The 17,082-nt window shown below is 38.6% G+C and overlaps 1 protein-coding gene across 1 annotated transcript in view; it reads right to left on the bottom strand.

Annotated features, from left to right (window-relative positions):
- LOC132436828 (rho guanine nucleotide exchange factor TIAM2) overlaps positions 1-17,082 on the bottom strand; it is a 434,430-nt gene that overhangs the window by 396,952 nt on the left and 20,396 nt on the right. Inside the window, 2 exon segments of the mRNA XM_060029732.1 lie at positions 1,314-1,358; positions 5,112-5,195. Of these exon segments, the coding sequence (XP_059885715.1) occupies positions 1,314-1,358; positions 5,112-5,195 (129 nt within the window).

A 17,082-nucleotide genomic window follows, 5' to 3' on the forward strand; every position in this document is an offset into this window, starting at 1 on the left:
AAATATGTTTTACCAATACTTTAAGTTTTGAGAGAACAAGACTTTAAGAGAAAAAAAGCTGAATCACATAAAGGTTAACTGATTTATTCAAGATTATCTAGCTAGTTTAGTGACACAGTAATATCACTTTGATTCATGCTCCAGTCAACTATTTTCGTTCAAGAAACACACTGCAACCTTGCCAAGTCCTTAATGCCATTTACCTCTGATCCTCAAACTGGTTCTGCTTACATCTAGGCATGAACAATGGGCAGAATACAAAACCTAAATTCAATTACAGATATCCTACAGTACAATATTACAAGTTATAAAAGTTATGTACTCCTCCCAAAAAAATGTGGCACCAATAGGGCACTGATCACAAAGGGGCAAAGAAATATAATCTAGTCACCTCGGGCCCTGGTTACAAAAAAAATTACTAAGTGTATGCCAAACAGCTGTTTTCAACTTCATCTCCCTCTGCTTACCCCGGAAAATGGAACTTCAGGTCTATATAATAAGATGTAGGATGTGTAATGCCCTAATGGATGAGACAAAATGAATCAGCAGAAGGAAAGTGGCTGGTATTTTTACTACATTTTACCACATCTTATCTAAAAGGAAGACTGCTCTCTAAGCATTCAGCTTCAAATAACAAGGGAGAATTTCTTTAAAGGCTATAAAAAATAATGAATCTATAATTTCATTAAAAATCAATCATATTGGGGGGCTTCCCTGGTGGCACAGTGATTAAGAGTCCGCCTGCCAATGCAGGGGACACGGGTTCAAGCCCTGGCCCAGGAAGATCCCATATGCCGCGAAGCAACGAAGCCCGTGCGCCACAACTACTGAGCCTGCGCTCTACAGCCCACGAACCACAATTACTGAGCCCGCGTGCCTAGAGCCCTGCTCTGCAACAAGAGAAGCCACTGCAACAAAAAGCCTACTCATCGCAACGAAGAGTAGCCCCCGCTCGCCGCAACTAGAGAAAGCCCGTGCACAGCAACAAAGACCCAACGCAGCCAAAAAATTAATTAATTAATTAATTAATTTAAAAAAAATCAATCATATTGAAACATTTTCTTCAAGGGACGGATGCTCACTACGGCAACGCAAATTAACAAAAACATCTATCTAAAAGCTTTTGTTTTTAGAATTATCCAAAAAGCACTTTCATTTTAACTCTTAATCAGATATTAAAACAAATGGAATCACTTCTGAACAGTCCATCAAAACAATTTAAACTTGGGTATTTGATTTAAAAGAGAAGAGTGCAGGCCATTAATCTATAGTTACAGAACATTTAGCGTATATATAGAAAATTATATACTTACTTTCTGAATGAATTTCTCAACACTCTGTACCACATGTTTATAAAACTAAAAGAAAAAAAAGAAATGTGGTTTTAAATGTTTGATTAGAACTTTCCTGCTAAACATACGGTTTAACATAGCTTCAAAGGTCTATCAAAGCAATGAATTTTAATCATGAATTTTGATTAAATTCATGATTAAACTAGCTATGATTAGTAAAGGGATTCTTCAAGTAGGTGTATGATCAGTATATCCAAAGTGTGTTACGTTAACACAGATACAAAAGAATTCTATTACAGTCTTTAAGAAAGCAAACTTTCACAAATAGTTAGGTTGACAGCAAAATACTGGTGGTAAGACACTGGTAGATGTACATTCTTCCTTCCTGGAAAAAAAGCAAAGCTCTCCTTTAGTATCGTTTTATTGGCTAAATTAGGTTAGTACTAGAAAAATCAAGTAACTGAAAATAAAGAGCATTAATAAATGTGTGCAAGGGAGATGTTTTCAACTTCATTATCTTCCTCTGCTTCTCCTGGAAAATGGAACTGCACGTATATATAACAAAACACAGAGATGTATAATGTTCTAAAGGATCAGCCAAAACGCATCAGCAGGAAGAGAAGTGAGCACACACATTAAAAATTAGAAATGGGCTTCTATCGATTATGTGAAAACTTAGATTTAAGTTTTATGAAACAACACTATGAATAAACGTGAAAAAAATTAGATGAAAATTACAGGTTAAACAAAAATTATCTGGAATTTGTACCTAATTTAATTTTAATAGCTCAATGGCAACTGCACAATCAGCACATTTCTGTTTAAAAAAAACTGTCCTGAATTGTACTTCTATTTATATTTCTGATCCCATGAATTATGCTCTTTAGGGACATCCCCTTAGACTGAAGAGACACAAGAACTTTCAACTGAACTGCAGCAAGAAATCCAACATTTATAAAGTCAAAAACAAAGGAAAACTGGGACTTCCTTGGTGGTGCAGTGGTTAACACTCCATGCTCCCAATGCAGGGGGTCCAGGTTTGATGCCTGGTCAGGGAACTAGATCCCACGTGCATGCTGCAACTAAGAGTTCGCATGCCGCAACTAAGACCTGGCCCAACCAACCAACCAACCAACTAACTAACTAAATGTATATAAAAAGGCGTATTTTAAAAAAATAAAGGAAAATCTCATTATTCATATTCACCAAATCAAAATCTACAATAGAAGTTTCCTTACTACAAAGTAACAGTTTATGCTACAGTTTAAGTTACTCAAGCAAAAAAAAGCCAAACTACTTAAAAGTTATTAGGCACTTTATAAGTAACTAAACATTTAAAATCAATATATAAAATAGTAATTACACACTGAGTGGTTTTTATTAAATATTAATTTTTCTGGAAGACATCTCGGCAGTGCTTCTTGCTTCTAGTTACTTCATGTACTATATGTAATTGAGTAAAACAACTTACGGTTAATTCAAAGATACTCAACTCACACAGGCCTTCTTCCACAATAGGTTATCAGAAGTTTTGTTGACAGTGTGCAATGTTAACAAGCACCCAGAAAAATAATCATGTCTCTAAACACTGATAGAAAGCCAATGACTTACCTTAATATGAAACACAATATCATCTAAATCTGATTTAAAAGGCAGTTCAAATATCAACTTACATATGTATCAAATGCAGTTTAAATTAATACAGTACTGCAAAAAAGTTGGTCTGAACTCTTCAAAAATGTCAATGTAATGAAAAAGAAAACAAAAACAAAACAAAGCAAAAAGGCTGGGTGACAGGATAAATAAATGACAGGATCTCGACTGGATCCTGAAAATGCACAGGTGCAGGTGCTAAAGTTAATACTGAGACAACTGGTAAATGAAAGTGTAGATTACATATTAGACAATAATATTATATCAAAGTGAAATTTCTTGCATGTGATGTGTATTTGGTTACCTAGGAAATCTCTTTGCTTTAGGACATTCAAATTCAAGTATTTAGGGACTATGTGCTAGTCTGCATGAACACTGAAACGAACTCTCAAATGATTCAGCCAAAAAAACGTGAAAGTGTGTATGTACGTGCTTCAGTGTGTGTGTGTGTGTGTGTGTGTGTGTGTGTGTGTACACGCCTGCGCGTGTGTAGAAATAAACCAAATGTAGCAAGATATTAACACCTGGTGAATCTAAGAGGCTATGTGTTGCTCATTATATTATGCAACATGTTTGTGTTTTTTCAAAATTAAAAACATTAAGACAGTATCAATAAATCAAAATAGTACAGTATAACATGTTTAGACTAACTGAGAGAAGATCAAAATCTAGCTGATTTTATTCTGACTGTTGCAAATTACTTCTCTTAGACCCTTCCAACAAGTGAAAAATGGAAATAATGTTAATACCTATTCCTTAGAGTCTTCTAATTAAAAAGTATTCTGTTCAACAAAAGGTTATATTAAATGCATCAATTATTAATTTTCAGAATAAAAATGATAATAATATACACGTTCGCATACTCTCAGGATCATGACCATAAAAATCAGATCACAATGAAGAAGGGTATAAAGCAAGCAGAAGAGACTAACGTTCTATATTGAGTCTATCAGATAAACTGAAAAATCACTTCTTTGAAGAATTCTCTATCTTAAGGTGTTTACTGGTCACTGTCCTTATCCCCTCTTTGATATTGTGCATATAAATACAGGGATTTGAACTATAATACTATCAGATATTAATTATAAGTTTGAAAACTAAGTTTGGGGCATTAGAACACTGCAAAATCAACTACCTAAATTTTCTCCTAGTAGTGATTCTCTGTAAAGAATTTGTTAAATCTAACAGATAAATGTTATTAGTCAAAGACAATTTATTCAGGGAATTCCCTGGTGGTCCAGTGGTTAGGACTCCGGCGCTTTCACTGCCGGGGCCTGGGTTTGATCCCTGATCGAGGAACTAAAATCCCGTAAGCAGCGAAGTGTGGCCAAAAACAAACAAAAAAACAAAAAAGACAATTTATTTAAATAATGGTGCTTCTGGTTATGAGCTAATGCTCAGAGCAGAAAAACGTATCACCAAATATCTATAGGTTAATACCTACTTAATTAAAAATAAGCACTCACTCATTCTCAGTTTTAACAACCCTACTAGAGCAGGGAGTCTTAGCTTTGGGGACAAGAACATTTTGGAGAGATGTCTATGGTCGAGCTTCATAAGGTCCCTAAAACCAAGAAATTTTATGCAAAATTCTGTACATATGTGTATTTCTCTAGAGATGACCCAACCTTTTCCTGAGATTTTCAGAAGTATCCATAAATCAAAACCACTGTTATCAGAACAATGGCTAAATACCTGTGGCCTCTTCCCACAGTTTAAATGTCCTATGTACAATGAAGCCCAATTATTTTCCATAATGGCCCATTTTTAAATCTATAATACAATCAATAAGAAAAAGAATACATTAATTTTTTTAAAGAAACCTTTTCTTAACTTGTATTTCAAGATTCTGTAAAGTCAGTGTGACAAATAACAATGTTAAACACGTTCTCCACAATGTGGCTACATCTAAAATCTTACCTAAGAAAAATAAGGGAAAATGATTGCTTCCAAGTTTATGGAACAATATTTATCAAGATATTAAGTGTTTATCTCTAGGTGAGAGAGTTTGCAGGTGACAGATTTTCATTTTTGCGTTTTTTCTCTTGAACATGTACTGACTCTGAAAAGAGGAAGACAACATATAATCTATAAAAATCATCCCTCCTGCAAAATATTAGTGTAGTATTTCCTTTGAAAAACACAAGAATAAAAGGTGTTACTCACCTTAATAGCTTTGATGGCTGCTTTAGTAATTTGGGTCATTTTCGCTTTAGAAATGGGTGGCTTGTAGTCATTCAGGGAATACAACTGATGAAAAAGAAGAACAAATTTTAAACACAGCAAAACTGGTCTCTAAGAAATTACATGAAATTACCAACCATTTCTATTTTTATATCCTCAGTGAAATTAAAGTGCTGCTTTTCTTTTAAAAATCAAGTTCAACATTATTAGCCATCAAGCAAATACACATCAAAACCACAATGAGATTATCACTTTACACTTACTTGCTTATAATCAAAAAGACAAGTGTTAGCAAGGATGTAGAGAAACGAACCCTTATCCACATTACTAATGGGAATGTAAAATGGTGCAGCAGCTTTGGAAGACATTTCGGCAGTTTTTCAAAAAAAAAATAATATGTAATATGACCCAGCAATTCCACTCCCAGGTATATACCCAACAGAGGTGAAAATATACGTTCCCATAAAAACTTGTACACAAACGGTCACTGCAGCATTATTCATAAAAAATTCATTTAAAAAGTGGAAACCACCTAAATGTCCATCAACTGAGGAATGGATAAACAAAATTTCTTCTACCCATTCAGTGAAATATTAGCCATGAAAATGGAATGAAGTACTGATACATGCTACAACATGGATGAACCTTGAAAACATGCTCAGTTTAAAAAGCCATATTTAAAACATGTTACAGAATTGCATTTATATGAAATGTCCAGAAAAGGCAAATCTATTGGTGATTGTCTAGAGCTGGGGGAGCTGGGGAGAAATGAGGAGTGATAACTAATGAGTAAAGCATGTTTTTTAAGTGACAAAAATATTCTAAAATTGACTGTGGTGATGACTGCACAACCATACTAAACACCACTGAATTATACACTTTCAATTGGTTAATTGCGTGGTATGTGAATTACATCTCAATATAATTGTTTTTAGAAGTCAAGCGATCTAATATTTAGCAATAATCCCACCCCCCCGCCCCAAATTTTTGTTTTAAGATTTCTCATATACGCAAAGGATAATAATACTGCTTAGAGAGAAAACGGATGAAGACAAGGTGGGGGAATTAGGCAAAAGACAAATAACTAAGCTTAAATAAATACTGATGAAAACTGGTATTAAATGATGCTGGGAATTTAACTACAATGCTATAAGATATTAACTAGAAGCCTGGAAACTAAGCTTTGGCCCTCAGAACATCGCAAAAACAACCTGAACAGACTTGCAAAGCAACTCAAAACAACACTGGTTGGTTAACAACTAGGGAGTCCTCTAGAGCGGGGCTCCCCAACCCCCGGGGCGGGACAGCAGTGGTCCATGGCCTGTTATGAACCGGGCCGCACAGCAGGAGGCAAGCGGGGGGCGAGTGAGTGAAGCTCCATCTGCTGCTCCGCATCACTCCTGTTCCCGCCTGAACCATCCATCCCGGCCCCCAATCCCGTCCATGGAAAAACTGTCTTCCACGAAAACGGTCCCTGGTGCCAAAAAGGTTGGGAACCGCTGCTCTATAGCCTTTGCTCCAGCAGCCCTTATAACCTATTCATCACTGAATTCTATTGATTTTTACCCAGTTTCCTCCATGTGTGCCTCTTCTTCCTCCAACCACTACCATGACCACAGTCCAAATTACCTTCATCTCGCACATTGTGATAGCATGTCTATCTTTTCAAAAACTAATCTGATCAGGTGACTGATACTCACCCACTTCCTCTACCACCCTAAAAGGTTCAATGACTTCCCACTCTTTGGAGATACACAAAAATCTACACATACAAGGCCCTTGCCTGATCTAATTCCTGTCTACCTTTCCAGTCTCATCTCACACCATGCTCCTCTCCCCAGCTCTCTGCCCTAGGCACAACGGTCTTTTTTCAGTTCCCTGCCACAGAGCCTTTAAAAATGGGCTTGTTTCCTCTATTTGGAATAGAACTAGGACCTCCCTACTAGTTTATGCATACTCATTCATCTTAGTTAAAGCATCACCTAATGCGGAAAGCCTTCCCTACAACTCCCCAACCAGAGCTATACCACCTTTTTTTTTTGCGGTACGCGGGCCTCTCACTGTTGTGGCCTCTCCCGTTGTGGAGCACAGGCTCCGGGCGCGCAGGCTCAGCGGCCATGGCCCACGGGCCCAGCCGCTCCATGGCATGTGGGATCTTCCCGGACCGGGGCACGAACCCGTGTCCCCTGCGTTGGCAGGCGGACTCTCAACCACTGTGCCACAAGGGAAGCCCCTATACCACCTTTTATACCCTCATTGTACTGTCACTCACCTTTGAAGCATTCATCACAGAATTTGACACTTACTTGCATGATTATTTAACTAATATTTGACTTTTAAAAGGACTGTCCCAAAGGGTGACAAAGACTGACATCCTTGAGACAAAGGATATAAGTTCCTTTAATGCAGTTTAAGCAATAAGACACTAACTGAACACCAAGAGCTGTCCAAACTGAAATCAACCTTGGGAGAAGTATAAACGTCTTTCCCTTTAAGTTCCCACAGAGGTGTCCACTTGTTGATGATACTGCCCAACCGGGGTTAGGATCCCATCAGATCATTTAAGAAGCTACCTCTGTCAAACTCACAGGGAATTTTAATATACTCATGGCCTCAATTCCTACCTGTCTGTTTTAGAAAATCTAACTGTATGCCAACCACCTCACTAGGTGCAAAACAACATCCACACAGTGTTTTCCACAAGCTGTGTAGAGCAAAGGTCAATTTCCCAGAAGTTCTTAGCAGGCCCAGACTGCAGCCCATCTGAGATCCAGACCTGCCCTCTCCTACTAAAGAATAAGCTCTAAGAAGAGAAACTCTGCCTTTTATGCTTAGATTTTTTCCCCCTTTGTCCAAACTGTATCCTCGGTGTCTGGCAGAGAATAAGAATTCGTTGAGAATAAGAATTTGTTAAGAATAAATTAAAATGAACAAGTACATATAAGACACAGCATTGTACAAGCTTTGCACAGAAAGACCTGGATTTTAATTCCAACTATGTTACCTTAATACAAAGTTGCTAAACCTCTGAACCTTAGTTTTCTCGTTTAGAAAACAGAAGCAATACTCATTTTACAGAAACATTGCATATAAAGCTTTTAGAACATACTTAAGTCACTCAACAGGGTTAGCCATTATTAAATTAAAATCCTTCTCTTTGGAGGCATTCTCCATTTAAATGAATAATATTAAAGTATGCATCAAACATTTATTCACTCAGGTACCTGAAGGTACATTCCATAGTAATTTATATGACTGGGGCAATGAAGAGGCACCAGGGTCTTCCTATAGTTGACAATACATTACTTCTTTCATTTTGTGTGGTAAAGCCCTAAAGTTTCAATCAAGCACTGGTCCATATTCTAGCAGATCAAAAACTTTGCTCTCTTTCTTCCTTCCTTTTTTTATTGGGCGGGGGGGAGGTTGGGAGAATGATGTAGGGAAAATATAGCTTAGACTTGTAAAACATTTCAACAGCATGAAAAGTCAGCTCTTATCAGAGACCCTCTTTATTTTTTTAAATTTATTTATTTACTTTTATTTATTTGGCTGTGTCAGGTCTTAGTTGCGGCACTCGGGGTCTTCGCTGCAGCATGCAGGATCTTTCGTTATGGCGTGCAGGCTCCAGATCGCGGGGGCTCAGCCGCTGCAGTGCACAGATTTAGCTGCCCCTCGGCATGTGGAATCTTAGTTCCCTGATCAGGGCTTGAACCCGTGTCCCCTGCATCGGAAGGTGGATTCTTATCCACTGCACCACCAGGGATGTCTGAGAGACCCTCTTTTTAATACTGCAGAAACTTAAGGTATTACTTAGAAAAATACTAAGCAATTAAGTACTTTTCAAAGGCCCACTGAATACATGTGCTTCCAACTAACCATTTATTTAGATTCTCTAAAATCTCATTTCTTTATTAAATCTGACAGCCAGAAAAGAGGCATAGATCACTTCATCTAATTCTTCACAGAATGCCTTTACTAAAATTTAATGAAGTCCCAGTCCTGACGTGTCCTTCCTTTGGCTACTCAAGACTTACCGATTCAAAGGAAAGATACTAAACAACAGCCTGGGCTTTCAGTCTAACTCATTCATTCTTTTGTTTTTCAACGCCTTTCAGTTACATTGCAGAGTGCTCTTTCAATCAGTAACATTTAAATTTTCTATTCTATCACTTGTATGTACCACATGAAATGCACATTTTTAGATCTGAAAACAACTTCTTCAAATCAAATCAGTTTCTAATGACTTCAATCAAGGTTTGAGAAATCTTTAACCTAAACGGAGATTTCTCAGTGGCTGCTGGCTACTCCCCCAAAAAACTCATTTCTAATGAAGAGTTTTTAAGTTGTCCATTATTGATTAGGCCAGGGGTCAGCACAGTAAATATTTTAGGCTTTGGAGGCTACACACTTGCTATCGCACAACAGGCATATTTCATTTCACCGTGCTTTGCAACCCTGTGTCAGTGAAGGAGGCAGGGTGATAGACCTCTTGCACCAAACAGTCAAGTTGTGAATACAAAGGAAAAGGTCTTGAAGGAAATTAAAAGTGCTATTCCAGTGAATACGTGAATGATGAGCCAGCAAAGCAGCCTTACTGCTGATACGGAGAAAGTTTCAGTGGTCTGGATAGAAGATTAAACCAGACACCACATTCCCTTAAGCCAAAGCCAAATCCAGAGCCAGTCCCTAACTCTCTTCAATTCTCTGAAGGCCGAGAGAGGAGAGGAAGCTGCAGAAGAAAAATGTGAAGCTAGCAGAGGTGATTCATGAGATTTAAGGAAAGATGCCATCTTCTCCATAACATCAAAGCGCAAGGAGAAGCAGCAAGTGCTGATGGAGAAGCTGCAGCAAGTTATCCAGAAGATCTAGCTCAGACCATTAATGAAAGTGGCTAAACTAAACAACAGATTTTCAATGTAGACAAAATAACCTTATGCTGGAAGAAGATGCCATGTAGGACTTTCTAGCTAGAGAGGAGAAGTCAATGCCTGGTTTCAAAGTTTCAAAGGACAGGCTGACTCTCCTGTTAGGGGCTAATGCAGCTGGTGACTAGCTGAAGCCAATGCTCATTTACCATTGTGGAAATCCTACACGCCTTGAAGAATTATGCTCAATCTACTATGCCTGTGCTCTCTAAATGGAATAACAAAACCTGGAGGACAGCACATCTATTTACAAGATGGCATACTGAATATTTTAAGCTCACTGTTGAGACCTACTGCTCAGAAAAAAAAAATTCCTTTCAAAATATTACTGCTCACTGACAATGCACCTGGTCACCCCAGAGCTCTGATGATGTACAATGAGATTAATGTTCTCATCTGCTAACACAACATCCATTCTGCAGCCCATGGATTGAGGTGTCATTTCAACTTTCAAGTCTTATTAAGAAATATATTTCGTAAGGTTATAGCTGCAATAGAGAGTGATTCTTCTCATGAATCTAGGCAAAGTAAATTGAAAACCTTCTGGAAAGGTTTCACCGTTCTTGATGCCATTGAGAATATTCATGATTCATGGGAAAGGGTCAAAACATCAACGTTAACAGGAGTTTGGAAGAAGCTGATTCCAACCCTCATGGTTGACTTCGAGGGGTTCAAGACTTCACTGAGGAAGTAACTGCAGATGTGGTAGAAATAGCAAGAGAAGTAGAATTAGAAGTGGAGCCTGAAGATGTGACTGAATTGCTGCAATCTCATGATAAAATTTTAAAGAATGAGGAGTTGCTTCTTATGGATGAGCAAAGAAAGTGGTTTCTTGAGACAGAATTCTATCCTGGTGAATATGCTGTGAAGACTGCTGAAATGACCACAAAGGATACAGAATATTACATAAACGTGGTTGATTAGGCAGGATTTCGGAGGACTGACTCCAATTTGAAAGTTCTACTATGGAAAACTGCTTTAAAAAAGCACTGCATTCTACAGAAAAATTGTTTGTAAAAGGAAGAGTCAATCCATGCAGCAAAAACTTCACTGTTGTTTTAAGGAATTACCATGGCCATCCCAAGCCTCAGCACCACCACCCTGATCAGTCAGCAGCCATCAACAGTGAGGCAAGACCCTCCACCAGCAAAAAGATTACAAGTCACCAAAGGCTGAGATGATGGTATTTTTTAGCAGTAAGTTTTAAAAACAAAGTATGTACATTTTTTAGACTGAATGCTACTGCACACTAGTATAGTGTAAACATAACTTTAATATGTACTGGGAAAGCAAAAATTCATGTGACTTGCTTTATTGCAAAATTTGCTTTATTGTGGTGGTCCAGAACCAAACCCGAAACATCTGAGGTATGCCTGTACTCAGCACTACCCCTGGGTAAAGAAAGCAGCCACAAACAACTCACATGAATGGGCAGGGTGTGTTCCAACATAACCTTTTTACAAAACCAGGTCAACCCGATATTGGGCAATTTTATTTCTCAATCCTACAAACACTCCACTTTGTTTGTTTTTGGATAAACACGACACTCTCACGTCCTGCCAAGTGTATTGAGGCCTTTCCTCATCTATGCACTGAGTAAGGCTCATTACCCAAAATTTAACAAAATGTTGTACTTCATGCTTTTTATTTCGAGCAAACTCTCCACTTCAAAAATTTTAGTGCCTTTCCCAATTTGAGCAATATTAAATGAATTCTACCATGACCCTGGAAGAGTGCAACAAAAAAACATGTGACCTGGCAAACCCAAGAGAACCATTAAATTGGGGTAAAATCTTGCTCATTTACAGATTAATCTTATGCCTTCAAGGTTGATTCTATGTCCAATATGAATTAACCTTAAGTGTGAACCTAAAATATTAATCAATCCAATTCATTTTTCTCTACAATGGTCCTTCAGGGCCTTGAGAGTACTAGAGTTAGGATCCTTCAAATCTCCTAAGAAATCAGACAATCACAAAGGTTCCTGGATCCAACACAATCTTGGTACTTTCAATTCAAGATAGCATGCTGACCACCTTTTCCTTTTCTTCTTCTTACTGGCAGGATAAAAAAGGAATAATTTTTTAAAGGTATTTAAAACTCACAATAAAAAGTAGAATGGGAATGGGAACAGAATAAGCAGACAAGAAAATTTCCAGAAAATGGAAATGTCATAAAAGGACTGGTTAACTGATGAAACAAAGAGAAAACCGCAAGCCCCAAAACACACAGATATAGCCAAAGAGGGAAATAATTTGCCCTGCAAAAATCCAGTCTCACCATTCAAAATCAAGGTATTCAGGGCTTCCCTGGTGGCGCAGTGGTTGAGAGTCCGCCTGCTGATGCAGGGGACACGGGTTCGTGCCCCAGTCTGGGAAGATCCCACATGCCGCGGAGCGGCTGGGCCCGTGAGCCATGGCCTCTGAGCCTGCGCGTCCGGAGCCTGTGCTCCGCAGTAGGAGAGGCCACAGCAGTGAGAGGCCCGCGTACCGCAAAAAAAAAAAACAAAACAACAACAAGGTATTCAGAGGGCAAGACCAGCACAAGTGAACTAATGCCTCACCTACCGTTGCAAAATGTCACTGTCTAAAATTGACCATTAAAGAAACACATATAAAATTATTGCTTAGTGATATGAAGGTTATCATCAGAAGTGTTATGAATTAAAACACTGTTCTTTTTGGAGATCCAGCACAGGGTGAGAAGAAAGAGCTTCCAATAAAATCTCTTTTGTACTTAAAAAGAAACTACATGCATACGTTATTCTGAAAAATGTAACAATTACATTTTAATACAATCTTGTTTTAACTCCACTTGCCAACCCTGGCCTTCTACAGTATCTCTCCCCCAAATTTCATATGTTGAAGTCCCAATGCCTAACGTGACTATGCAGTGACCACTGAACAATGCAAGAATTAGGGGTGATGACCCTCCACATAGTCAAAAACCCACATATAACTTATAGCCAGCCCTCCATATCTATGGTTCTGTATCCGTGGATTCAACCAACCACGGGTTGTTTAGTACTGTAGCATTTACCACTGAAAAAATTCCACATATAAGTGAACCCTCACAGTTCAAACCCGTGCTGTTCAAGGGTCAACTGTATTTGAAAATAGGGCCTTTATGGAGGTATTGTATTTAAGGTTAAATGAGGTCATAAGAGTGAAGGCCTTATCCAATAAAATTACTGTCCTTCTAAGAAGAGACACCAGAGAACTAGCTCCCTCTCACAGCCATGTGAAGACACACATAAGAAGGCTACAAGGCAACTAGGACCTGAGGGTGGCTGCTAGGAACTCCGAAAGACACCCAGCCCATAGCCAGCAAATAAAATGGAGACCTCAGTCCTACAATGGCAAGGAACTGTATTAAGCCAACAATCTGGATGAGCTGGGCAGAGGACCACACATTTCAAATGAGAGCACAGCCTGCCTGGCTGACGCCCTGACTTTGGCCTAGTGAGCCCATCAGCAGAGGACCCAGCTAACCAGTGCCTGATCCTGACCCACAGAAACTGTGAAATAAGTACATGGTGCTTAAGCCGCAAGCTAAGTTTGTGGCAATGTGTTACACAGCAAAAGAAAATAAATAAAGTAGAAGAAAGCTGTGAACGATTTATCTTAATTTTCTAACTTGACTGTATAGATATTTTTACTTTTCATAAATATTTTTGCAAAAACCATTTTTATAATTCAAAGTATTCAACAGAAATTAAAATTTCAAAATAAAACAGTTCTCTATCTTTTCCTAACTTTAAAAATAGAAATTCAGTATTTTGCATATAGGAATAAAAAGTAAGTAAGAGGGCTTCCCTGGTGGTGCAGTGGTTAACAATCCACCTGCCAATGCAGGGGACACAGGTTTGAGCCCTGGTCCAGGAAGATCCCACATGCCGCAGAGCAACTAAGCCCGTGAGCCACAACTGCTGAGCCTGTGCTCTAGAGCCTGTGAGCCACAGCAGCTGAGCCCGAGTGCCACAACAAGAGAAGCCACTGCAATGAGAAGCCTGCGCACCGCAACGAAGAGTAGCCCTCGCTGGCCACAACCAGAGAAAGCCCTCGCGCAACAACGAAAACCCAACACAGCCAAAAATAAAAATAAATAAATTTATATATATATAAAAAAAGTAAATAAGAGACTTGTTTCACTGATAGTCATTTTAAAGAGCATAATATTCACCAATTTTAATACCTGAGAACCAATACACCTCATTACAAATTTTACCTCAACAAGTCAAAAACTAGGTATTCTCCATATCTAAAACTTCTCACTCCCTAACATATGAGTTCTCCTTTCTTTACATAGCACAATCTTCCATATTATTTTTGGTTTGGAATACAATATAAACTATCTGATAATACAAGCATGTAACAAAGTGACGTATAAAATCAGACTCACAGGACATGACAAAATGTGACCAGAGAACATTAGCATTAGACTAACAGTAGTAGATCCAACATTAAGAAAAGCACATTCTAAAACAATAATGTGACCAATATCGACATGTTCCTAAGGTTTTTTAAAGTAAATTTCTTTGTAAAAAGTATTTGAAACAAAGCTCTTTATAAACTTGGGCTAACTTCTACTGAAGTAGCAATATTCTTGAGCAATCACAATGTTTAAAGAACAAAGGCTAAATAAAAGATACATCACAGATATTCTGTGAGGACCACCAGATCAGGCTTTTAACAAAGGCAGAACTCCCAATTTTACACTAAATATTGTGCCAGCATGAAAACTGCAGAACAAAGTTTCAAATGCATCTTTGGGGGAGGGGGGGCATAAATAATTGCAAACACCAAAGCACAAAACCTGAAATGTTACATAATACCTAAAAACCAGTGAGAGAACATAAAAAAATAATCACCTTAAAAAAAAATCTTATAACTTTTTTCTGATTATAAAAATATTTTACTATGGAAAAACTGGAAATGCAAAAAAAGCATGAAGACAGCAGAAAATGCAAATCATCTATAATCCAAGAATTCATCACTCATTCCAAATATACTCAATTAGTACCAGGCACTATGGATCCAATAGAACAGGTAGACAGTCTCTGTTCTCATGAAACTAATGGGCTGCTTTTGGCGATGGACAACATTCTAATAAACAAATAGAAACACTTTGCAGAGTACAGTTAAGCACATAATGAAGGTAACAATGTGATACGGTGAAGAGTATGCAAAATTGTACATTTTTTTCAGAATCTCAAATCTAGAATCCCTTTTTTTGTTTTTTTAAAAGGATGGCAGCTTCTCTAATTTTTCTGTTTTTAATTTATTCATTTTATTTTTGGCTGTGTTGGGTCTTCGCTGCTGCCCATGGGATTTCTCTAGTTGAGGGCAAGCGGGGTCTACTGTCCTTGTGGTGCATGGGCTTCTCATTGCGGTGGCTTCTCCTGTTGCAGAGCACGGGCTCTAGGCGTGCGGGCTTCAGTAGTTGTGGCACGTGGGCTCAGTAGTTGTGGCTCCTGGGCTTAGTTACTGCACAGCATGTGGGATCTTCCCAGGCCAAGGCTCAAACCCGTGTCCCCTGCATTGGCAGGCAGATTCTTAACCACTGTGCCACCAGAGAAGCCCCAGAATCCCTTCTTTAAAAATATAAGATATTATAAAAGGAAATGATGCCTATTTTTTTATTATAAATCTGAATTATGCAAACATCTGTCCAGTAAGATCAAATCTATATACCAAACTTTGGCGGGGGGTGGGTTAGAGATCCTCTAATTAAAAAAAAAAAAGAAAATGAAAAACAAAAAGCGAGAATTTGATATATAAAGGTGCTAACCAGATTATTATGACAAATACAAATGTTTATATCCTTCATAAATTATCTTTTGCTATTGGCTATAAGCAGTTTCACATAAATAATTAACCTTTTATATTATTAAGCAGAATATCCCATTTCTCAAGCATGGCAGACATCTAAGGTTAATATTACAGTTTTAAATACTATCAAAAAGGAAGCTATTTTAGAATCTAAGTTATAGCTTAAAACTGTGTTAGTAGCAAAGAAAAACGATCATCTCTCCCCCCCAAAATATTACCATTTAAAGAATTAAATTTAGGCCACAAGAACTTATTTTCATGGTCCTTTAATCCAACATCCAAATTTTTACAACCCTCCCAAGTCCCTGGAAAAGGGGGGTTAAAAAATACTCTTAAAAAAGGTACATAGGGCTTCCCTGGTGGCGCAGTGGTTGAGAGTCTGCCTGCCAATGCAGGGGACACAGGTTCGAGCCCTGGTCTGGGAGGATCCCACATGCCGCGGAGCAACTGGGCCTGTGAGCCACAACTACTGAGACTGCGCGTCTGGAGCCTGTGCTCCGCAACAAGAGGCCGCGATAGTGAGAGGCCCGCGCACCACGATGAAGAGTGGCCCCCGCTTGCCGCAACTAGAGAAAGCCCTCGCACAGAAACAAAGACCTAACTGCCAAAAATAAATAAATAAACTCCTACCCCCAACATCTTCTAAAAAAAAAAAAAAAAAGGTACATAGAAGTTACAGTCAGCCAAGATGGAGTAAGCAACTGTAGCCTCTCTCTCTCTCACTGATTACAAGTAAACCCTACTGACTACATATAAAAAACAACTACCTGAGGATGCTGTAAAAGGGAACACCAAGCCACTGGAGTCAAACTTGAATAATGACCAGTTACAGCGGGGCGGGGAGCTGTGTGTGGATGTTAAGGTAAAAAATTTCGCAGTGTTTTGTGCTCCTCCGTTATTTCCGGACTTTTATCCCAGAGCTGGCATTATTAAATGGTGCAGCCAATACCAGAATTAAAAACACAATACTAGGGGAAACCCCCTTCATCTAGCCAGAAGACTAGGTAAAAGGAATCGTCCACACTACTGGGGAAGCAGGGGTGAGGGAAAAAACAACTCCTCCCTCTTTTCTTCCCAGGCCCTGCTAAAGGTTAAAGGACAGCCGCTGTTGCCACCCCAGCACCAAAAACGCCAAGAGAAAAGCCATCTCCAGACAGGAAAAGGGCCCCTACTATCCAAAAATACCATTTTCTTCTC

This window comes from Delphinus delphis, chromosome 14, assembly GCF_949987515.2.
Source record: "Delphinus delphis chromosome 14, mDelDel1.2, whole genome shotgun sequence".
NCBI lineage: Eukaryota > Metazoa > Chordata > Mammalia > Artiodactyla > Delphinidae > Delphinus > Delphinus delphis.